The following is a 25,551-nucleotide window of genomic DNA, read 5'->3' on the forward strand; positions in this document are numbered from 1 at the left end:
GTTTTGACCCTGGGGACATTAAGCAAAACGTGCCAGACCATCTGAGAGGTCGATCGTAAAACTTAAGTTGGGAGAAGTTGTCTCAAAAAGAACTGCTAGGCTGTTATCTTGGTCTTGCCAAGTTTCAGTTAAAAACAAAATCAAGACAGTGCTTGATTAAGCGATCATCAATTAAGCATGCCAGCAAAACACCTGGAGTTTAATAAAGATACATTTAGTGTGTTAAAAGCATTATTTGCAAATAATGCAATTTTTTAGAGACAGGGCTGAAGACAGACTGTGTGTGACAAAGAATTGATCTCAGATATCTTCTGTGTTTATGAGAAATAGAAAAGTAAAAACAACAACAAAATGTATTAAAATAAAGAATAATGGTGACAGTTAGAACCACATAGACACTCTGCAAAAGTTTTGCCGTAGTTGCAGCAGATTCTGCAGCTATTAAGATGATGCTATCAAGGCCCTGAAAACCAGAGAATATCTCCCTATATGGTACAGCCACAAGGATTACAGAGTCAATAACTTATCACCTAGCTGGAAGGTTAAGCTATAGAATTGATTTATTCTGCAGTTATTTGGGGAGGCTGAAGTTTGGGCAGGTGATGCTACTGGATATCTGTAAAATATAAGATAGAAATATAAGTCACAGTCATAGAGTTTGTTGTGTTTCTGTTAAGATATAGACAAAAACAAATGCAAAAAATATTTATATACAAGTTTTTTTCTATGAATCATGAGAAAATATCGTTATTTTATGTTTGAGTAAGAATATTGTGATTCTTATTTTTTTTTACATTGTGTAGCCCTACAAGGCTGAGAAAGACTCTCATTCAAAATAACAACCAATGGTATCCACAATATACTGTTGGCTTATTAAGATATTATAGCTCATATGTTTGCACATACACATCCAGCATATACAGAGAAACTAGCCATTCCATTGAGCTCATTTCTGGCCACTTGACAAATGTGAGTTCAATATTCGCTCCCTTTTATATTGCCCACCAACTGCTGAGAAAGGTATTTTTTTAAACCTTCATTCAGGTAGTGTTGACTTCAAGCTGTGCAGGTAGTGCACAATTCAATATATAGCTGCAGTATTTTATAGGTGGTTGATTAGAGTGGATGGTCTAAAGAACTTAACAGTGGGCTAAGAGGCTTAAACATGAGTCATTGGCTCTGGAATTTATACAAACAATATAATGAAATGCAGGTTTAAAAGAAATTCAGAAAGGTTGTGAAACTCTAAACATATAATTTATATTTCCACAGAAACAACACAAGGTGTTTTGCTCAAAACCTTTTGAAAAGCAAGTGGCAACATGCTGCTACAGTGGCAACTACGGTATGAGCCATTTATTTCAGCCAACAATGACTAGGAGCCCCCCATTTCCCTCTGACAGATGGAGGGGACCGACCATAAAGCAGGAGCAGAAATCATTAAGTCAGCCAAAGCCCTGCAGAGTTGTTTTAATTGTGTGCTCTGGAGCTGTAGGCATTGCTTACCTGATTGCTGCCATAACTAACTGCCTTTACAGAGACAGACGAGATCTTCCGTGGACGTTTAGAGAGTGATTTGTGCTCAGAAGGTTCCTCAGGGAGAGGACAATGGGGAGAGATAGAGAGGCGAGGAATGAGGAAACAGTTCATCGCAGGGTGAGCAGATTGGACGCTCTCCGCTGGAGAGTACCTTGTCCAGCAGGAGAGGCTCGAACACCTGGTTAATGCTTTCATGGCTCACAATTTACAGCAGGCCCTGCCACTGCGTGTGGTTGGCACTGTCAATGTGACACCTTACAAAGGTCTGTGCCTATGGACCCGACCCTCTGTGTGTGTGTGTGTGTGTCAGACAGGGCACTCATTCAAAGTGTTAATCAATGGCCTTTCAACGGCTGTGCCACTGCGCCTGTGTATCAATCACCGAATAAAGCTGAGCTACGGGAGAACGTGAGCACACACACAAAGTGCTGGATTACAAAGGATGTATGCAACGCACACAAACTCATCTGTATTAGGAAATACACAAGTACTGACACAAACAGGCACACAGTCAACCAGGCACACACTCATGAAAGGAAGTGAGATGGGCAGAAAGGCACACTAGTGCACAAACAGATACACACTGCTCGCTTGATGTGCTGACAGGTTGGCCAGGACTTACATTCCCTCTCTTATGCATAAAGGCATATCAAATTCTGTTACAGAGTATAGTCTGCCAAGACTCCCTACTTTTACTGACATGCAAGTTAGTAAAACAATCTGCTTAAAACAAGCTTTACTTTAAGCTCCCAGAGACTGCATTGTGCCAGGCAACTTTGCCATCAGACCTTAAAGCTTCACAGTCTCCGAACACTGCAGAGAGGTACCTACAGCTTCGAAACAAAATAGACAGCATAGTTAGTGTTAGTATTCACTCATCATGGAGGATTTTTCAAAGCAGCTTCAGCTCGAGAGTGTTAATAATCCATGATTTTTTTTTGTTATTAATTATTTCTTGGCCTCCTCCTGAGTCACAATACCATCGGAACAGACCAACTCCACCCAGCTCTGGCCCAGTACAGCCGTATATCACATGTGTAGCAGCCAGTCATCTTAGAGTACTGTAGATTATGTTCCCTCATCCTGCATCTCTCTCTGCCAGTTTAACAGTCTAAACACTTAATCTTGTCACAAGAGGCTCTTAATAAACTCAGAGGGAAACCCGCCTTTACCCTCGGAGAGAAACAAATGTGGTTTACAGCGGTGATGATCTGCAGCATCTACCCCGAAGCTCTTATGCATATTTATACTCAAAACTCATTAATCAGTCATGCACGGAAAAGACAGCGTGATAAAGACGGAGACACTAAATCAAAAGTCGGGCCTCTTTATTGGGAGAGCGCAATAATGCCCAGATAGCTATCGTTATCACAAAGTAATATATTTATGAAGAATCGTGACTTCACGGCCATTTGCGGCAGATCAAGTGAGAATACATAATTTACCTTGTGATAAAATAATAACGAAAGCATAACAGAAGCTGAATGGAAGATGTGACCACAGATGTAAATGCGTGTTTTGTAGGATTCTTTAGTCCATTACTCCAGCCTTTTTCACAAGTTCTCCCTGTCTAGCGCTACAGCCTAAGCTGCTCTTTGATGTGTGAATTTACAGGCAGAGGCGGCTTCATCAACAGTGTGTCAAGGAGACGTACCTGTACTCCTCCTGGGTGAAGATCGGGATGCGGGAAGGCTGAAGAACAGTAATCTCCACCAGAGTGGTGTTAGACTTCACAGGCTCCCCATCATCATAGGCTATCACGAACAACTGCAGTGGACAGGAGAGGGCACATTAACAACACACACATGCAAATGCAAGCACACAATTATTATTATTTTTTTTTACTCTACTACTACTCACTACACAAATGATTCCCTTTTTGAGGTTGCCAGGCATTTTTTGCTAGACATGTTTGGAATCCTAATGAAAACAGACTGGCAGAATATGATCCGGTGAGCAGCCTGCAAAGCTCCCAGGGAGAGAGTGCGAATGTATTGATCTACATTCATAGACTGTGGAGAATGGAGCCTGGGGGAAGCAGGGGGGGGAGTGAGGCGGCAGAGAGGGAGAGATAGGCGGAAAGAGAATAAACACAGATAAATGTTTAAAGAAAAACAGAGGAGGGAAAAAAAGAGGATAGATGTGGCAAGACAACATGGGAGGGTAAGCAGGACATCTGCTAATATCCCAAAGCCCCTGCTCCACTGTTCACAACGAGAGATACTCCTGTGTAAGGTCACTTTAAGTTGGTAGAAAAACCTTTATGTGAGCACTTGGGAGGGAATCGGGTTAATCAATAAATAAACTCAATATTACTGGTCACAGACACAAGGGAAGAAATTACATGACCAATGAGACAAATCAGTAATAATGTCCTGAAACTGTTCTTCGATTTTAAAATGTCTATGTGGACATTTCTGATCCGCTGATTTTCAGTACAACTTCAAGTACACTAAAACATGCAGGCAGAGCACTTGGCATCAACCAGAACAACAAAAGCATCTATGCAGTAAATAACTTTGTGATTCTTGTATTTGTGATACAGGATGAGATTTGAATGATGACTATTATTATAATAGCGTTCATCAATTATACTTACCAGTGCCCCCATAAGATCCCCATCTCATAATTAGCTCAAGTCAAATGTTGAAAGCTCATATAGATAGTTGGTAGACACTTTTATTTAAAATAAAGACAACACTTTTATTTAAAATAAATGTAACATTTACCTTTATATTAAAATCAAAATTAGGAAGATGACTTAAGTGCAATAGATGACTGCAATCAGCTGTTTCATTCATGCTTTACAATAATTGGCTCTTTCACTAGCTGTGTGGCTTCAGCTGACCACTAATGCCCAATAGTAAGTATGCAGGAGTAGAGCCTGGACATTGTAACCTGACACCTGTCACTATTACTCTGCTGCCACAGCTCTTTCCAACACAACCCCAATATCCTCCTTATGTGCTATATTGTTGCTATTGGTGATTTAATTGTTGATTTATATTGTTGATTTCACGTTCACGTATGTGATTATTAAGGAGGATTAGCTTGAATTCCCTGAGGGATCTCTTAAAGAGCATCTAATTTTCTGCCAAATCTATCCATATAAACATTTATTATGGGCAAATCCTCTGACAGAACAGAACAGAATAACAGAATAATAACATTTACATCTTGGCAGCAACACACCGACATTACAAGGGGCAGCAGATAATCACCACTATTGTGAACACAATCACCGCTACTCACCTCAAAGGTGACACTGGGCTCTTCATTGAGGTTGACCTTAGTGATGACTCTTCCAGTTTCCTCTTCCACATCAAAGATGCTCCCACTGTACGGGGACCTATCATGGTCCACTCTGTAGCGGACAAAACTGGCCGGAGTACCCTGGAGGAAGGAGAAAGAACATGAACCACATCAATCCACTTATCTGGACCCCACCTATCACATTTTCAAATGAAGCTGTGAAGATGGAAAGAAGGTGTGTCAAAGTAATTAGGTTCTGAAAAATGTATTTAAGCAATAAGGGTGTAGCAATATTGTTTGCTTGGAAATGCCATCTTGAATAATCTCATTTCACAAATTCCACGTATGTATGTTTGTATGTATGTATGTATGTATGTATGTGACAATTAAGAAAATAAGAAAACAAAGAGCTGAAGTGGTTAAAGTAAGAAAAGGTTGCCCTTCTCTCTATGTAGCCTGAAAAATTACCCTAATGTCTCACTCTTCTCTTTCCACATCAGACAGTCAAATGTATACTGTTACTCATTGATTCAGACCTCTTCCCTTTCATTTGGAATAAAAACCTTCTCCATTAAACCCACCCCTCTCGTCTCCAGAGTAACACACTTACATTCATTAGCGAGAGCCTGGACTTTAATATGACCCTTTGATTAAGATTAAATACAGTTCCTGATTAGTAATCACATCTGTAGTATATTTTATTCCAGTTTCATCTCTTTGGACCCCTTCTTTTTTAAAACTCTGCTCCCTTGCCTAAACTGATTTTGCTCCCCTGGGACTGGGTAAGAACCTGGGGCTAGAGAGAGGTAAATCCTGTAGTAGCAGTGGATCCCTCGGGAGCCTTACTCACACAAATGCGTCTCTAAAAGGTTACAAAACTATCGGAGTGAATTCACTAAGGGGATTCTCAGAAAAAGGGCTTCGTCTCTAAAAGCTCTTCAACTTGTTTTGCAACATTTCATGGAAAAGATGTCAGGACAGGGCCATTAATAAAAAAACACCTACAGAAGAGTTGAATACAGTGACTTCAGTAGCAAAACCTCTACAGTGATGGCAGCGGATAAAGTTTAAAGTACTTTGCTCAAGAAATGAACATATATTATAGGCAACAAAGCAGCAAAAGCGAACCTCTAGGTATTGTTCAGGAGGAACAATACCTAGAGGTGTATTGTATTACTAGTTTGATTCTAACTGACCTTTAGAATATCAGGACAAAAAGCAAACCAGTAAATAAATGAAAATTCCACATTTCCCTCACTCATAATACAAAACCATTCAAAACTTTATCTTGTAGTTACAGAGACATCTTAGTCTGTCTCGATCTAAAGACATTTCCAGCTTCACAACACATTTCTTGTCTGGCATTTGCCTCACAGATTATGAATGTTTTATGTCCACTGCTGAGTGACCTCATTGCTTCTTATAACATTGCAGATGAGCAACAAAACATTTAGACATTCTGTTCTTAGTACTTTGGCATCAAAATTATTCTTCCTTTTGACAACATGAAGCATTTATTTTATTTGTAGTTCTTTTTAAATAAATTCATTCTCTTTAGTATAGAATAGCTAGTTCATGAATAAAAGAACAAGCTCAAAAGCATGAAAAAGCACCGAATGATGCTTCAGAGACAAACAACGTAAAAACAAGGCTTGAGTGTAAAACAAAAGTCAACACATTCATACAACTTAATATAGTAGCGTTTATAAACAATTAATGACAAGTAAAAAGGGATAATGCGCTATTTAAACAAGAAGAGATGTAATGTGCTAGATTAGTGAAGAAATGTGAATCTCTGTAAAAGTAAACGTTCTCTGCTGTGTTAACACCAATGAAAAGTTTTGATTTCACTCACAAAAAACAAACTCAACAAAACTTGTGCTGGAGAATCAAGCTTCTTCCTGGAACATTTGTCTCCCTGTTATTAGTTCCTCTCTTATTCAGAGTGATATTAACATGCAGGTTATGGGTTTGAGTGGCAACACCCATGATACACTTTTTTAAAAACCATTAGAATCACTTCTCCCAAGGTGCAGGTGGATAGATATATTGTGCCCTCTTTCCAAAATAGGAGAAGGAATGGTCCACTTCATCATTTTAACCCTCAGACAAAATACGCACGGCTTGTGTTTGTGGCATCACGACTAAAAGCCGTAGTGAGTCACTTCCTCTCCTTCTGTCTTTGTGTGCCCAGGTTTTTATGAGCCTGTGTAACAGAGAGAATGTGTGTGTGTGTGTACTTAGCAAGCACTCAACTAAGCCCTGTTCAACCATTAGGTGTCTTTGACAGGCATCCTGTCAATAAAATGCTTTGAGCTCCCAAATGCAGGTCAATAAGAGACAGGGTTAGTCAGCTCCTGTTAGAAAATCTTATCCCTTGGTCTGTCAAGCCATTTTACAGAGTCATTCCTATGTCTCACTCCTTGCCACCGTGCTCATGAAGACTTGAGTCAAAATGTGTTATCCATTTATCCATGAAAACTTAAGATCAGAGCTCCTCCAATGCTTTCAGATTGCCAACCAATACCTTGGACTTCATTTAATGTGAGCTGGAGAGTCATTGCTTTTCATTCTTACTCGACTACTTGCCTTATCCTTGAGGAGAAACCAATTTTACTTCAACATCACTAACACCAGGTTTCTTGACCCAGTACAGAGCTCCCTATTTTTTCTTCATTATCAGTGAATGGGGGCTTAGTCTGGTGAGTTGCTCCGTGTTGCTGCTCCAGAAGATATAGTGGGTCCTTTTTATACCCAGGATGTCAAGGACAACGAGTAATACATTTTTCTTCACCAACGAACAAGGCAATGATATCATTGTCAAAGATTCTTTGTTCAACGTGGATTCAATATAAACCACTGTGGCACAGGCCGCTCACCTAGATCTAAGAAAGCTCCTGGAAAAGGACGAGAAATTGGAATTACGCGCTATCACACTTTTTGACTACTGGAGAGAGGACATTATACCCAGAGGTTTAAGAATCAGTTTCCCTTCTTTGTCAGGGACAATCCAGACTTTTAAAAAAGGGAGACAATCCTTAAAAAATGTTCACTGGATTTGATGTGTTTAATTGAGGTAGCTTAAAAAAACTAAGGGCGAAATACGTCATCACGGAGAGGAAAATGCTGCAAGGAAAAACTTTGCAAATGTATGGCACAGAATAAATATTGAAAAAAATTAAACAACAAAAGCAAGATTACAATGAGAGGCTTACATAATCCTAGTCACACACATCTACTTTTTACCACTAACCCCAATATCAAATTCAGTTTGGAAAACAGTAACAGAGATACATTTTCTGGAGCTGAGAATCGTTGATAGTCAGGGACAGTTGAACACTTTGATTCACAAAAAAAACACTGACAGAAACATCATCTTAAAGGTGGACAGTGTCCTACCAAAACGTCTCATATCAAATATATGATACGGCCAATTTCAAAGGCTAAGAAGGATTTTACCAAACCAAAGACATGTATTCCAGATTTGAAAAGAGGGCTTGCAACAAAAAGGGCCTCGATCAAGCTATCACCGGAGCCAAATCCTTAGACAGGAATCATCATCTGAACATGAGACCCTGTGAACAGTACAGCAACATGGCCTATGATATAGGAAACACTATAACACCACTAAAAACTTGCTCAGTGACCCCACCCTTTCTTAAGTGATTCTGACTTGACTTTAGTTTATTAATTTGAGATGCAAAATATCCCGTTTTGGCCGGCATACGTGTGTTTGTTGAAGTACATGTTTACACTTATTTTGTTATTTAAGCGGGCAATATCAACATGTCATACAAAACATATAAAATTACCTCTTAATAAGTTTTAATTTAAACACCTGTCCTCGTTGCACTTCATACCCTGATGACGAGATGTATCAATAAAGGATTTTTGATTTCAGAATCAGAGTGCCTCCGAAGCTTTTCAGACTGTCAACCAGTATCACTGACTTCAATTAAAATTAAGCTGGAAAAGAATTTTTGGCTTTAATTCTTACTTTTCCTACCCAATATTTGGGCTTCAGCACTGTTGGATATTTTCTACTGAACAAGATGTCTCTATAAGAATGTCTCAAATTCAGATTAAATAGAAAGATTTCCTGGCTGTGTAGACAGCGACATGGAGAGGAGGTGGGCAGGGAAAATAGAAGGAGGGAGAATCTCCCTCTGAGAGGAGAAGTGAGATGAACGGGGGCCTTTGTGGCACTCTAGAGAGTGCCACACTCTAGCATCCATATCCCTCACGTTTAAGTGCTGTGGAGAGTACATAAACTCACCCAGAGCCTGGTGAGATTCCATCAGCAGGAGGGCCACTAACAACAAGTATCGAGTCCAACCATACAAGACTTCACTGGGAAACAAATTCAGGGCAGGAGGCTATAAGGGCAAGGCGGGGATGTCACTGGGCTATTTCTATTCTTTCTGTTTTTCACAGAGAAAATTTGAAAAATAAATAGAAAAGACACTGTGAGAAAAACACTGGTTTTGTGAAGTGTCCATAGAGCAAAACGACCCACAACCAAAAAGAAAGAGGAGATGTGAGTAAGAAGACTGCTGACTCACCAAGCAGCAATAAAATATTAAGTTGGTTGGTAGTGCCACTAAAATAAAGGTGAGGTGAGGTGAGGTGAGTGAATGACATGGAACCAAACAGTCTCAGGACAGGTGCTATCCTAAAAATACACACTATGCTATTGACTTACACAGAGCAATACATTTAAAAAAAGTAATGTGATTTTCCATTGCTCCTGTGTTGCCTCCTTTTAGTCATATCATTTCTAGTCTGGTACAATTTCTGTTATTCATTGTGTTCCTTGGTTTGCAGATTCCATAAAAAAGAAGAAAAGGATCTTCATAGCTCCAGTCCCATGAGAAACCTGCTCAGATATAGTGGTGTGGAGGAGTCTGAGGAACCGTGAAGCTGTCTGAGGCAGCTGATAGATGACTCATACAAGTGAAGACCCCTTACTATATACACACACAGCACTATGGCTCTAATGAGAGCATCGGAGCATTGAAAACATCTTTGAAATGCATCGGTTGAAATGCTATGGCTGAAACTACCTGATGTTTTGAGAGCACAACAGGTGGTGTACTGCTATCTTTATTAAAGAAACAGATGGAGTCAACATGCTCCGTGTGCTTTGGAAATTAACCACAAATGTTTTCGACATTGCATGTTTTAAATATAAAGTTGATGGGTGACGTGTTTGTTTTTAATACTCACTGGTGGGTCTTGGTCCTCAGCAACAACAGTTGTGATGACAGTTCCTTTCTCTGCATTGGGCGCCACCAAGCCCTTATACAGTTCTTGGGTAAAGACGGGGGAGAAGTCATTCATGTCCTAAAAACAAAAAGAGATTCCATAAAAGGGTGAATCAGTTATGTGTTTGTGATATTTGTAACCGTGGTTACATTGCAGTTATATGACATTTAGTCAGCAAAGAACAAAATGTTCAGCTACAGTGCAGATTAACAGGTTATAGAGAACTGGCAGGACTGATATTCCTTCGCTGACAGATCTGATTTGGCATTAAAAGGTTCAAACTCATTTATCAATGTATTCTTCTACTACTTTTGCTGATGCTGTCGGCATGCAGAAAGATAAATATTGTAGCATTGCAGATTTTGCAGCTGCTGCTTTGTTTGATTTCAGCTAACACTTCAAGGAAGTTATTGTGGATTCAGGCAAATTTCCCACTGCAGTAATTCACCATGCCCCAGGCTTTGTTCATGTACTTTAAGAACTGTGCATCTGAGCTGAATGTGGTCATATGATATACCGTTTATTGTACTGTATCATACCAATACAGCAAAAAAAATAAAAAATAAAACCATATTCTAAATTTAGAATACAAAATCCCACAAAATATTGTGGGTGGCTGATTAAATCTAAAACATAGATTGTGCAAATTTAAATCAATTGAACCAATTTTTTACAAGGCCTTTGCTAATTAATGTATTGGTAACTAACAACATTTGATTATATTTTGACAAAATACTGCTGCCGCTGTGAAATTAAATGGTTCATAATTAGTTATTTATTATTTTTACTGATATACACATTGCACTCCACAATCTGAAGAGAAATAAAAGCTGTTAATTGTGTTTTCGGAGGATCTATTAGGATAAATGGAATATAGTATTCATAACTCATGTTTTCATTGGTGTTTACTCACCTGAAACTAAGAATCTTTGTGTTTTTGTTAGCTTAGAATGAGCCCTTCATACAGCGGGTAAAATAAGTATTGAACACGTCACCATTTTTCTCAGTAAATATATTTCTAAAGGTGCTATTGACATGAAATTTTCACCAGATGTCGGTAACAACCCAAGTAATCCACACATACAAAGAAGAAAACAAAACAAATAAGTTCAGAAATTAAGTTACGTGTAATAAAATGGAATGACACAGGGAAAAAGTATTGAACACGCTTACTGAAATATATTTAATACTTCGTACAAAAGCCTTTGTTGGTAATGACAGCTTCAATAAATGGAGAAACTAGTCGCATGCATTGCTCAGGTGTGATTTTGGCCCATTCTTCCACACAAACAGTCTTCAAATCCTGAAGGTTCCGTGGGCCTCTTCTATGAACTCTGATCTTTAGTTCTTTCCATAGATTTTCTATTGGATTCAAGTCAGGTGATTGGCTGGGCCATTCTAGCAGCTTTATTTTCTTTCTCTGAAACCAATTGAGAGTTTCCTTGGCTGCGTGCTTGGGATCATTGTCTTGCTGAAATGTCCACCCTCGTCTCATCTTCATCATCCTGGTAGATGGCAGCAGATTTTCATCAAGAATGTCATCCTTCCTTCAATTATATGACGTTTGCCAGTGCCGTATGCTGAAAAACAGCCCCACACCATGATGTTCCCACCTCCAAACTTCACTGTTGGTATGGTGTTTTTGGGGTGATGTGCAGTGCCATTTGACCTCCAAACATGGTGTGTATTATGGCATCCAAAACAGTTCAATTTTGGTCTCATCTGACCAGACTATATTCTCCCAGTATTTCACAGGCTTGTCTAAATGCTTGTCTAGAAGTTTAGAAATCCTTCTGTAACCAATGATATCAGTATGTTTTGCAACAATAAGGTTGCGAAGGTCTTAAGAGAGCTCTTTGCTTTTACCCATCATGAGATGTTTCTTGTGTGACACCTTGGTAAAGAGACACCTTTTTGTAGGCCATCAGTTGGGACTGAACCAGCTGATATTAATTTGCATGAAAGGGGCATGATAGCTTTCTAATTACTGATAGATTTCAGCTGGTGTCTTGGCTTTCCATGCTTTGCACCTCCCTTTCTTCATGTGTTCAATACTTTTTCCCTGTGTCATTCCATTTTATTACACAAAACTTAATTTCTGAACTTATTTGTTTGGTTTTCTTTGTATGTGTGGATTACTTGGGTTGTTACTGACATCTGGTGAACATTTCATGTCAATAGCACCTTTAGAAATATATTTACTGAGAAAGATGGTGACGTGTTCAATACTTATTTTACCCGCTGTATCTACATAGAGACCTGGTCCTCTTCACGAAGTCTGCAGCGTTGGACAGCCATTTTTCTACAGCAGCCCAGAATGGAAAAACCAAACACTGGCCCTAGGGAGAGCCTTTCATATTTTAACGTAACCAGAGGGCCACTGAAGTTCTCTGTTACTACTGCTTTTAATCACCTTCTCCCTGATAATAACCTTCTCCCTAACATTTTATGGGCCTGCTAAATAAATTAAATCTTTTAACTGTGTAACCCTTTCACTTTGCTTTGTGAGAATGAAACCTCAGTAAGCCATTCTCATATCGGTCAGGAATAGATTAGTTCTGTGGTAAAACTGCTGGAGCCCGATCTTCCTTTCTCCTGACTTTTCTCTTTGCTTTCCACTGTTTTGACTTAGCCATGGGCAACAAAATATAAACTCAGTGGTGGAGCGCTGCCTCACTTTGATCTACACACAGGTTTAGTGTTTCCTAGCAGAAAATCTATGCCCAGCTCTTACTTTGAACAACAAAGTTGGATCATTGGGCTTCAAGTGTTCACAGGATGCACGCGCAGACACACTCGTGTTTGCTTGAGACGAGCATGCGCTTCATACAGTATCTCCATACAGCAACACACACACCTACAAGCACAAGTTGCCTATCTTACAATTCTGAAGAACAAGAATAGAAGAAAGAGTTTGGGAGACTGATTCGGAACAAAGACAGGCAGGACTCTCAATCCATCACTGCGAGGCATCCGACAAAAGAGACAACAACAAAACAGTACAAGGGGTAATCAAACACAAACAACTTCAAATAACCCTCTGGAGGTGTTATATGAGGAAAGAAATGGAATCAGTTGAATCAGCTCCAACTCTAGTGCCCGAGAAGCCTGTGTGAATCCATTCGGCTCATTCGGATTCATGTCTACCATTTCAAATAGCAGACATTGATTTGATATCAGTGGCTGCAATGCCTTATCCTATCAAACACAGCGCCTGGGTGACAGCACAAACACTGCAACAAAGCTTGTCCTTATCAGAGGACAAACTCACTCTACAGGTTGGCAGATCATGTAGCGAGCCTGCTTAAATAAGCTTAGATGCTTCCCATTCAGTGTAATATAGAAATCTTAACACTGCACACTTTAAAACAGTCACTAGGGGTGGACTGAATTCACACACACAGATAAATGTGAACGCACACATTTGAAGCGCAGAATTACCCACAAGGCAAAAACACACACCCTTTAAAACACACACGAATGTGTGCACGTACACACATGAATAGTAGCACAACATAAGGCGTCTAATCCTTTCGTTGGGATTCAGCTGTTAATCTCTTGAAAGGTTGTAAAGGGAATACAAGCTCCTGAAAAACCTGACATAATTGCTGTCACAAAGCTAATGAGTCATTCAGATCTGGAATAGCACCGTGTGCGAGGCTGAAACACCTATCCATCAAAATTCCCTTTCTTCTGGTGATGTAACCAGGACAAGTAGGTTGGGAGGCCAACAAATGTTGTACAAAGGAAATGTATTCAGCTTTGGCACTGAAAGGAATAAAACAGAATTTCATATTTAAAAAATAGCACAGGTGCAGCTCTGAACAATATGTCTCCAATCCCCTTTCGGCCTATGGCTTAGATGAGCTACTATTACTGTAAAACTCTGCTAATGGGTCACCACATATTCACTGCCAGTGCTGCTGCGCCTCAGGGACAATGAGGATAGATGGAAGGAGAATAGATCACAAAGAGGTTGTGGTGGACGGACTATCCGGGGGCTCTTACCGTGATGCGGACCGTGACGGTAGCCTGCCCCGGGGGCATGACCCCTCCTTGGTCGACAGCTTCCACCTGGAAAGTGAAAGAGGCCCCCATGCCCATGGCAGCCAGGTCCTCGAAGTCCAGGGTCTGCAGCACAGCTAACTCCCCAGTGACAGGATTCAGAGAAAAGAGCTGCCTGGCCGACTCCGTCTTGATCCGATACGTGACGTTGGAGACGAGGTCTGCGTCAACTGCCTGTGAGAAGGAAGAAGAAGAAGAAGAAGAAGAAGAAGAAGAAGAAGGATGTGGAGTGGGAAAACCAGTTACAGTAAATTAAAGAAAACATGGACATATATATATATATATATATAACATGAATATTAATGTTTCCGTTTTTATGCTGCAGTGGTTACTTACATCAATCATTTATAAGTTCTGATTAAATTAAACCACTAAGGGGAGCTTAAGTTGGTCCTCACTGCATAAAATCACAACTCTCAAAGTAGATATAAATTGCAAAGGCTACTGAAATAGAAGATGATAGGATGCAGTATGTGGATGGACACAAACGTTATGTATTGACACACAAAAAAAGATCAAATAAATTCATGTATAAGCAGTAGGTTTCAAGCTACTGAACTCATCCACTTTCTTTTTTATCTTTCTCACTTTTGCTCTATAGGCGTCTTGCCAGCAACCCCCTTCCGTTAAGAGTTGATGTGACATTGTCTAGGATATTGATAGTGTCACATTGCCATTGTCATTCACACCCCTCACCCTCAACCCTCAACACCCTGCTTCTTAACCTCTCCTCTTGCTTAACTCCTCTCCGGGAAATGTCACTGACAATATGCGAGCAATTACTCGCAACTCCGCTTTGTTGTATTGCTCTGCATGCATATGGTTTCTTTACACTTCAGTTCAGTGCAAACACGTGAGCAAGTTGAAACTCTTTTTTCAAAATGTGGGAGTATTATATTCATTTATTAAATTCATTTTAGTCAAGGACAGATGGAAAAATGGTCCTCTGCCAAAGGTTGGTTATGACTTGAAAAATCTAGCTTTCAGTCTTCTGTTTGAGTCTAAAAATGCTCAAAGAGCTGTCATGGCAGGTGAAAAAAACAGTTTCTCTCTCTGTTTATGTAGGGCAGTATACTTTATGTTTCCGCCTGGAAACGTTTGACATTTAAACACTAGAAGTTAAAAGATGCTAAAAGTCAGTTACTACAGCTGTTGTTTACAGCACCCAAGCTATAATATATAAAGGGAGGGACAGAGGACATTTAAGCATGGAAAGAGAAAAACAACCCAAAAAACATTGGCAATAAATATGCACATAAGTACTTACGCTTAGCTTTAGGACCACAATTCCCACTGGGCTGTTCTCAGGTACGTTAACAACATAAGTTTGCTGGGAGAAGACTGGGCTGTTGTCATCGATATCCGTGACCTGGATAGAGAGGGTCAAGGTGGTCCGCCGTGGATCCACTGCCCCATCTGAGGCCTCTACCACCAGGTCATATTGGCTCCTAAGCTCCCGGTCAAGAGGCACTCTTGTGTAGATGCTGCCATTAGCACCGATTATAAACAAGTCTGGATGATTCACGATCCGATAGCGCACCTCGCCATTAACCCCTGCATCTGGATCTGTGGCCTTGGGAGAAAGAAAAAGATTGAATGAAATATATATATGTATATATATATATACTTGTTTTTGTTAACTCAGTCTAGGCCTATAGTAAGAAATGTTTCCCCTGTAATAGTAATATCTGGGTCAAGTGTGTTGTTTGACTTCAGTTTTGATTTTCTGATGGGTGACATTTGCGGTTTTTCAACCAATTACCATTTGATTCTGCCAAGATCCCAAAGCAAGTAAGTGAACTACAATGACTGTAATGTATTGGTCCGTGCCAACGCTGACTGAACCAAGACACAGCATGAAATATAGCCTGATTAATCAGATAGAAACATAATAGTCGGCTAATATTGCAATGGCCATTATTAAACAGTGGACTTAGCGACTGCATATGTTGGAAGAAATGTGAGCTAAATGAAACGTCAATAATAAAGTCATCAATAAACCCCTTTTCCCTCCTGATGCTGCTGAAGTAAACTGACAACCTGAAGGAAACACTGAGAATCCATTTACTTACATCAATAAAAGCATTGTGTTATTCCCATAGAAAAAACACTTGCAGAGCTATTTAAGCAAAAAGCTGGTGTGAGTTTGATACATTACATGATCCATTAGAACCTGGCTTCTCCTTAATGCCTTACTTATTTAGACAGGCTTCAGGCACAAAGCCATGTAAGCTAGAGTTCTGCAACCCAGCAGAAACAACTGCCATACCTTAAAGTCCCATGTCCTGTTCTTCATATTGAGATTAGGGTCTATGTCACAGATTCATTAGCAATAGCTTAGGCCAAAACCCAATTTTAGGCAAACTCTGCATTCCCTCAAAAGGAAATCCTTTAATGCTCAATCACCCTTTTGTAGTATAGATGTCATACTTTAAATAACAAGAGTAAATGGAAATCTTAAAAAAAAAAAAAAGATTCAGAAAAATGAAATTAGAAAAGGCACATGGTACTAATGCAGAACCTGCAGGGCTAAAATAAGTTATCTTCTTAACAAATATTAATTTCTGTGTGGATATGACAGGCAATCATTATGCCTCATGTTTATACATGTGGCTGTGTGTGTGTGTGTGTGTGTGTGTGTGTGTGTGTGTGTGTGTGTGTGTGTGTGTGTGTGTGCGTGTGTGTGTGTGTGTCTGTGTTCATTATCCAACTGTCCCCTGTGTGGTGCTAATTCTTTGTTTTAATTGAAGAGAGACAGAGGAGAGAGACAGAAAGAGGACGGGGGAGGAGGGGAAAAAAACAGTGAGATGAAGCCACATTTCATCTGTCTGTTTGGCAATATTTTATCAGCTTCAGTGCAAGTGAGGACAAGGCTGCACAAAGAGGGAAAAAAAGAGGAACAGTTCAGGAGGGAGGAGGATATATATATATATATATATATATATATATATATATATATATATGGTTGCTAAAAGCTAGCCCCAATTTGTTTTATGTGCACAGATTGTAAAGCCCTCTGAGGCAAATTTGTAATTTGTGATTCTGGGCTATACAAAATAAACTGAATTGAATTGAATTTTACATGGAGTGCCTGACAAAGATTCAAAACCAAGGCTAAAATTTAACCCCAGCATTAAGCCTTTGAAAAACAGAACAATGCATATTGTGTCAATATGTGCAATAAGATCACTACTTCTCTGAAGTGATTACATAACAAACATTCACACTGCTCTCTGCCTTGTAAAGGATGTTATCAAACTATTTCAAATGCAGTAAAATCAAAAAGCATATTTGTATAGCCTCCAAAGGACAATATACTCTATGTATTATAGGTCTGTGCATGGCTGGCCAGGTCGCAAGAGATGTTGTAAGACATAACAAACATGGTGGTCATGTTGTAAAACATGGCCTTGGTGTAGACTGTAAAGTCTTTGTTTCTTTGCCCAAATTATTATCACATAACTATTTGGATATTTTCCAACTATTTCGCACTAAATCATCGCTCAGCGTCTTCCTCACAATGTCTTTTACATAGTTTTTCAATCAGAACCCCTTTAATGATGAGTAACTGGTACATACTTGAGCGGTGTGAGCTGATGGTAAGGCTCGGTAAATCCATTGTAGGAGTGGAGGATTATCCTTCAGATGCGGGTGATTGCAGCACAAGAAGCACCTTGAACAGGTGCAGTCTTAAAAAAAAAAAAAAGCCCACGCTGCCCTCATATATATAGTATAGTACAGTGTGTGTTTTCACTCTTACATTTACAAAACAAACATAATCATCTTGCTTTGGATGATTCATGCTGAAATCTAAAATATAGTTTGATTTGCCCACTAATACTGTAGGCAGAATGATGTCTCGCTTCACCCTGGGCACAGAATTTTGGAACATAAAATGAAGCTGTCAGCCTCACGAAACCAAACCAAAAGGTGTGATAACTGTATGTGCGTTGACTGTTAAGTGAAATGCATCATATTAATGCTTGCAAAAACTCACTTGATCACGGAATCTGCTTATACAATAAATAAACGGGATTATGTTCAATAGCCTCTGCAATTTCCGTGATGTGTCTGACACAAATGCTAATCGATTTGTCCTCCGGTCATCTGCATACTCAGATTATGGCTCCCCGCTGTGAGCAAACAGAATGGGCTTGTATGTTGTAGGATTTGTCAGTCACAGAACAAATACCTCTATTAGCATAACCAGCAATGCTGTCAATTGTGATAACCTAGTTAATCGTCTCGAGTCTCTGTGAGTGTGTCTAAAATAAGAACAGGTGGGAACCAGTTCGAATGACTGTAACGATAATCCAAAACGCTTTAGGGCTAGTATTAAGCTACTTAATAGCATTATGCATTTGCACTGCAGTCATCTTCACCGTTGGCAACTGCCTGAAGCTTCGTGGTTGACAGCATTATCATTCCTCTCTGCAGGGGAATTGAAGGTGCTACAGGAAAAAGTGAACTGATTTTACAGTATCACATAACATTTACATGTGAAATAATTGAGAAGACACAAACAGCAGCTTCATTCAAGCAGTCGGCCTCTTATTGATAACTTCTTCTGCCACTTGAATTTTACCTAGCGCTTCATGTGACAGTCATTTGATGGCTTTTTTTTGGACAAAGGACAAACGATGACAAACCTCCACATCACACAACGTTATTCAGACACAGAAAGCTAGCAGTTACAGCAGTGTCCGCCTAACAGGCCGGGTGATGAAACAGTAAAATACTGAAGAGGTGAGTCACAGTGTACGAACCTGACAGATCTGAAATTCAACAACTGGTTTTCCTTCTGTGTAGAGTCTGTTAAATTAAAAAGACTACAGTTCTATATTTTTACTCATCATACATTCACTGTGTTTGGCACTCTGCTGCTCAGTCTTCTCAGAGAGAGTGCACAAAGTACGCTCTGCCGCTACGATAGTATGGTGCTCTGAATAGCCAAACAGTACGTTCCAACAGCACTCCACAAAAAGTCCAGTTTGTGCCAGAGTGCGCTCCAGCACTCGGAGTGGCTTTTTACAAACGCATCTAGGTAACACAAATTCAGTGCTCCAGCTTACATTAACTGCGTCTGGCTCGGTTCAGACATAAAAAAAAAAAAAAAAATCTTTCTGTCGGGTTAGGCTCAGTTATTTCTGTTTCGGACTCTGATCATGTTCGGATAAAAATATATGAGGTGCACGCTACTGTTGGTGACTTAATAAGGCCAAATGAGACTTGAAATGTCTATGAAAATGTGGTTAAGGGGAATTTTCATTTACATTACATAAAGTTAATGGCATTTTGAATCTAAAGGTCACATGTCTTTATGGCTGAAATGGGGTAACTATTAAACCAAGAGCCTTTGTTTAGTAAATTACCATGCACCATTCCTGTAAACATGGTGTTATCTATGTTACAGCACAAGTGTTATCTTGTTTTGAAGCTACATCACAAAGGGCTTGATCTCCTCAAATACTGTTTAATGAGCGAAATCTCTTAAAGTATGTGCTCCTGCCATTATTAATTAGGAAAATGTTTTTCCACCATGACAGGATTAAGCGAAGGGGATATACATGAAATAAGGTTACACAAGAAACAGGTAACAGTAGTAGGTTGTAATGTAATGGCACTGTGGCTGGTTCAGTGTGTTCAGATTCACTTGGCCTTCAACTATGATAATTGAGTTCAGCTTCCAATGTGGAATGAAATCTAAAGTTTTCACATTTTAGTCATTCTCATGTAATTAAAATATATTTCCTTTTCTATTGCACCCTTTGAACCAAGGCAACTCAATGTGCTTTACAACAAAGCCTAAAAATCAATTCAATCAATATCAATGAGAATGGGATGTGAAAAAGAAAATGAATCAAAATAGAATAAATACAATAAAGATTAATTGAATCCTAGACAAAGGGATTGTACAGTTATTGCAGAGTATTATTGTAGTAATAAATTATTCTGAAGGCAGAGGAAAGCATAGTTTATAATTAAGATTTTCAAGTGGCTAAAGTTGGGGAGAATTTAAGAATATTTTAAAATTTTCATCGATGTGCAGGATGGAAGCATCGTTAATATATAAAATAATATCCATTTCTAATAAAGAATCCACCGTTTAATTGTTCTAAGCACTGACCCAAAACATATATATGAGCTCACTTCTTTAGTTTAAGTAAGTCAATCTGGGTCTTGTCATAGAAATGGTGAGGAATCTTACGGTATTGCAGGATTTTGCCTAAACGCAGCGTAACAGTACAGACAAAGGAAGAGCGTCTATAGTCAACCGTCAGCAAAATGTCTAATGATCACAATCTACAACCGGCTAAATTGTAGCCTCTCTATGTGCATGTGCATAGAGAGCAGGATTGTGTTTTGCTAAGTACTTTAATGTACTTTTCTTTCAGTCAGAAAAGCACAGTCTCAGCTCAAGTTGGCAAGGCAATAGCTGAGAAGACCTTCCTAAGCGGGACAGGGGGAGAGTGTGTGTGAGAGAGAGAGAGAGAGAGAGAGAGAGAGAGAGAGAGAGAGATACAGTGGGTTACAGTTTAATCTAGCTGCTGGCTGCATTTGTTAGGAAAAGACTTGAGAGCTTTACCCCATTCAAACACCAAGCTTCCTTCACATGTCCTTTTGTCTTATTTCACAGTTCATAAACTCACAACGTTTTCTGGTGGTCTGTTTTATTACCTCCCGAAAAATGTAATGGGATGCCTAATGTTAAAAGTATATATCCTGAAAGGAGACAAATGTGACTGTTTACCCTTGGCAAATGTATTGTTTGCATAAGCAATTACAAGAACATGACAAGGAATTGGAAGAGCATACAAATCTCATCAGAAATGTGAGTTCATGAAGTGATCAGATGCATACATAAGCTTTTTGAAGGCTCTTCGAAGGTATCTTACTAAAATGATGATGACGATATTTATGGATGGAGATACAGAGATACAGATAGTGCTGTGAAATACATACAAAATATGCAGCGCTAAAAACCCTCAAAATGTCTCTTGGTTGGAAAACATTTTCCTGAGCTGTGTTTAATTTCAGAACTATGTTTTAAAACAGTGACTTAGGAAAAAAAATCAGGGATTTGGGGTCACCATTATGCGTGAAAGAGAAGAGAAATGGATGCAATAAAAAAACAAGACCCCCTGGATTGTATTGCCTTATCGGCCACTTTGTAAGCATGTACTGTACTTGCAGAGGATTTCTTCTGTCACTTTTTCATGATTTATTCACTGACAAACATCATGCCAATAAATCTACAACAGTAATTACGAAGTCTGGCAGCTCAGTGGTGCTGAACCACGCCAGTCAACAGGGATGCAGGTGACAAATCTGGCCAACAACATTGGCCATGTTGTAAAATGTCAGGTACATTTCTAATGGCAACAACAATGAGAACTGAGGCACAGTTGGGTCTCAGTGCAATTTATGAGGAACAATATGTGGACATACAACAGTGAAAAGAACAAATTGTAAATACTGTGGATGGCTAAAAAAGAATGAAATGTGGATGTTGGTGAGACAGCAGCATATTTGTTTCAAAAGAACAACAAGATATCAAACTTACCGTGACTTGTCCAACAAACAAATTGGCCTTTTCTTCTTGGACAGTAAAATTTGTGGGTATGGTCAGGTCAAACTCGGGGTCATTATCGTTGACATCAGTGACGACTATGTTCACAGTAGTAGTGGATGTCTAAAGAAAAATAAAATAAACAAAGAGCACAATAAAGACAAATGTTATTTATGTTGATGTCTCATCTACATCTACTGTATAGGCAGATTTACTTGGTCCTTGTTTATGCAATATTTTGATCAGAACCCCATTAGCTGTCACTATTGCTGTGGCTTTTCTACCTGAAGTCCACAGGCAAAAGCAATGACTTCATTAAATGATATTTTGTTACGGCAAAGGTATACTATAACAGTTCAAACACTAGTGACAACTATGCTATCAAAAGAGACATGGTCACTTGTGATTTTGACACTTTCTGCTAATGATTTTATCAGCTAATACTATGGCGGTACATTGTTCTGCAGATGATAAAGCTTTTGTTAGCATTTCACCTGATGGGAATCAGATCAGATACAATCTTGACAACTAATTGGATAGATTGCCATGACATTTTGCACGGACAATCGAAGTTCAAGAGGCTAAATCAAACAACTTTGCTGATCCTCTGACTTTTCAACTACAGCCGCATCTTCGCAAAATGTTTAATTTGCTTATGCTTAATCCATCCGATACAACCTCAGCGAGCTGCTAAGAGGCTCTTAGTCTTGTTGACACATAGAACACAAATTAATGTCAATTAATGACATCAACATAGCCAGTGTCACAACCCCTGTAAAAGTGAATATTACAACAATTTAATGTGTGGAGGGATACACCTACAAGCACTTTCATACTATCAATGATACGGAGTGGAATTTGAACGCCGACTCTAATGCTTTGTGTGCAGAAAAATATGGTGTACTAATCCTGGGTGTATTGACCTTCTACATTCCTGCTCGGGCAGATGCTTTGGTGGTTATTATGAGGAGTAAACTGAAAGAGGTTGTAAGATTGGGGGAACCAGTATCTGGGGCATAGAAACATAAAATCAAATCCACTTCCTCTGGAGGATGCAGAATTCCATTTCTATACATTCATATCAACAAGGCACTCTTTTATGGCATTGGAAGATATCATAGAATGTATTTTACTCAGGCTTACAGTGATTTATCATGCTTTTGTTTGTCATGTATATTATGCATGTCTGTTTGATCTCAAAGCTAATTGGGCAGAGCAAATTCCCCCCAGCATCTGGTGGTAAGTTTCAAACAAAGACACTGTACACACACATATAGCACTCCTATAAATCAACATATAAAAATGACTGAATCTCTGTAATCTATGATCGCTCAGTGCACTGAACAGAAGCTGCATGCAAACAATGGCATAAAATCGTCTCCACTGGGTGAGGAAGGATGGAAGGAGGAGTTGGCCCGTGCAAGAGAAAATACTTTCCATAAGACAGCTGTTTGAAGTTACCCTTGCAGATCAGATACAAAGCAGCAATGTCACAAGTGAAATGACCTAGTTAAGGTCACCTTTATCTCACTCTCTGTAGGGATTTCCTCCAGTATTTGTTGTTTTCTTTGTTCTAGCTTCTGAGACGTACATAATCAGTCCTTTCATGAACCACTTGACGTGGCAACCCATGCTGAAAATCATCACACTTCATACTTCTCTTTAACTACGGGGATACAAGAGGACGCAACTCACCATCAGTTTGGTGATGGAATCTACTTATTTTTCAATTTCACAGAAGACCCGAAGCCAATTAGCATCTCCATCCTGGCGTGGGTGTTCTTATCAAAGCCCCAAAAAAAGCCTACCTCTACGACTAGGAGTGTGATTAATGAGCTCCTATTATTTATTTAACATAAATTAGATGGAGCTCTGTGATGTCTCGTCTGCTGTCCTCACTGTCTGAAAGATCCAGAGGTGTCTGGTGGTGCTTTTGCCTTTCAAGTGACAACCCTGGCCAGAAGCCATGTTGCAGGGACTGACATTATCAGACTGTTATGTAGTCCCTTCTTTGTGGGCAAGAGAAACGGCTTTATCCACCCTCCCTTTTGGGATCTGAGTCTCCTTGATGGTTATGATTACAGCTTGCACTGTTGAGAATACAGATTTTGAACTGGCCATGCGGATTAGTTCAATTTCTTCCATGCACTAGTTGATGTAAAAGTTAATATTTAAAAAATGACAAAAAGGTTTGTGTGCAATTTTTGACAGTTTACAATTTAGTTTACGAGGGGAACATTGAAACCTTGACGCAGTTAGGCACTTAAATGCACTATATGGGTTTAAATTTGACAGATGAAACAATATGATTGCATGAAATCAAAGCAATACACATGTTGATTTTTCTAAAAAGGAAACCAATTACTGGTTCTGTCTTATTTTCTCTTTTCTGTATTCACTATTGCTCCTTAATAAAGCAAAAGTATTTTTACTCAATCGATTTCTCAAATAATCAATGTAATAATCGGTAAAATACTCAAAATAATCAAGCGCTGAAGCCTTAGTGTTCAGATTTGAAAATACTCAAAGAGCTCTGGGGCGAAGATGGCTTGCCTCTCTCTTTGTGTCAGGTTCCCATGGTTACCAAAGTTCTGTGCTAATTACACATCAGAATCCCTGGTGTCCCCGTCCTTTTCTCTGTCGCTCTCTCCTCTCTGTGCCCTCCTCCTGTACTTATTTTGATCGTTTCACTGTCTACAGCCTTCCTTGCAGCACTTTGTCTTGCTGAATGAGTCCCTCACCTCCAAACATCACACAACCCCTTTACCCCTCTCAGTCACTCCACTTCCTTCCTGTTGTGACAGCATTTCTGCCTAGCTGTGACATTCAGCCCACACAAGTCAGTTGGTAATTGACTCTGCGGACGAGCAGTTTAGCAAACGCGGACAGAGACACACACTACACAGGTAAAAGGCGTTGCTTGTACAATCTGACCATGAATATTAGGACAAAGAGCACCAGCTTGTGGTTACCTCATTCTGTGAGGTGATGCCCCATCTAACACTGTCTTCTTTTATTTGCTCTTATCTCACTGACCCTTCACTGTCCATCTCCTCTGCCCCACTTTGCACTCCTACAGTTCTGGGATACTCCTGCAGCATATAATGCTTCTTATATAGCTCCATTTGACTGACAGACGTGGCCTCCCAAAAGATAAAAAAGGAGCTGCAGTTCTGAATGTTTGTGCGTGCACAGGTGAGAGCAGGGTAATCGACATCACTCATGTGACAACTCATCAGCTAATGTTCATTACCTATCACACTGCATCTTAAAAGGAAACCACGTTTCACCTCTGCCTGGAAGAGAGACAGCTGTGAAAACTGAGCCAACTGAGATGAAGTCTAATTAAATTAAGAGTGTTTATATGATTATCTGCTCTCGGTGGGAGATAGAGCAGCCAGCATTGCATTCACTTCCAGTTACAGTGTCTGCTGTTTCCCAAGGCTAAGTTACAGAGACAGCTCTGTGAATGCAAACACTCAAAAGTCACAACTACTCGTGATGACATCTTATGGGAAGCAGTTTGATAAAGGGAAACTCCACCATTTAACAATTAAAGCTTGGTTATTAGTTATGGTCAGTACTACTCAGATAAAATTATTTGATATATATAAATATATATAGCAAATCATTGTACTCGTCAAAGACTTTTCCAATAGTTTGCATCTATCCATGAATTGAACTTGAACTTGCTCTTGCTCTTATTCTTAAACCATTTCAGTGAACACTATCCACCAACTTTGCCTCAAGAATTGTTATTGTCTTAAAAAATGACAAATTCTTCTTTAATTATGTAAACGTTTGATATGATACAATCCTTTTTTTTTACATTCAAAACAACTGTTAAACATCTGTGGAGC

At 39.4% G+C, this 25,551-nt stretch overlaps 1 protein-coding gene across 1 annotated transcript in view; it reads right to left on the reverse strand.

Annotated features, from left to right (window-relative positions):
• The window catches only part of LOC129092135 (protocadherin-15-like), a 130,135-nt gene that overhangs the window by 44,014 nt on the left and 60,570 nt on the right, over window positions 1-25,551 (reverse strand). The window contains exons 17-22 of the mRNA XM_054599942.1: window positions 21,686-21,814; window positions 15,389-15,694; window positions 14,065-14,295; window positions 10,018-10,134; window positions 4,792-4,932; window positions 3,194-3,306 (exon numbers count right to left, since the gene is read on the reverse strand). Coding sequence (XP_054455917.1) covers window positions 3,194-3,306; window positions 4,792-4,932; window positions 10,018-10,134; window positions 14,065-14,295; window positions 15,389-15,694; window positions 21,686-21,814 — 1,037 coding nt within the window. The remainder of the gene's footprint in view (window positions 1-3,193; window positions 3,307-4,791; window positions 4,933-10,017; window positions 10,135-14,064; window positions 14,296-15,388; window positions 15,695-21,685; window positions 21,815-25,551) is intronic.

The sequence above is a fragment of the Anoplopoma fimbria genome, chromosome 6 (genome assembly GCF_027596085.1).
Source record: "Anoplopoma fimbria isolate UVic2021 breed Golden Eagle Sablefish chromosome 6, Afim_UVic_2022, whole genome shotgun sequence".
In the NCBI taxonomy this organism is placed as follows: Eukaryota; Metazoa; Chordata; class Actinopteri; order Perciformes; family Anoplopomatidae; genus Anoplopoma; species Anoplopoma fimbria.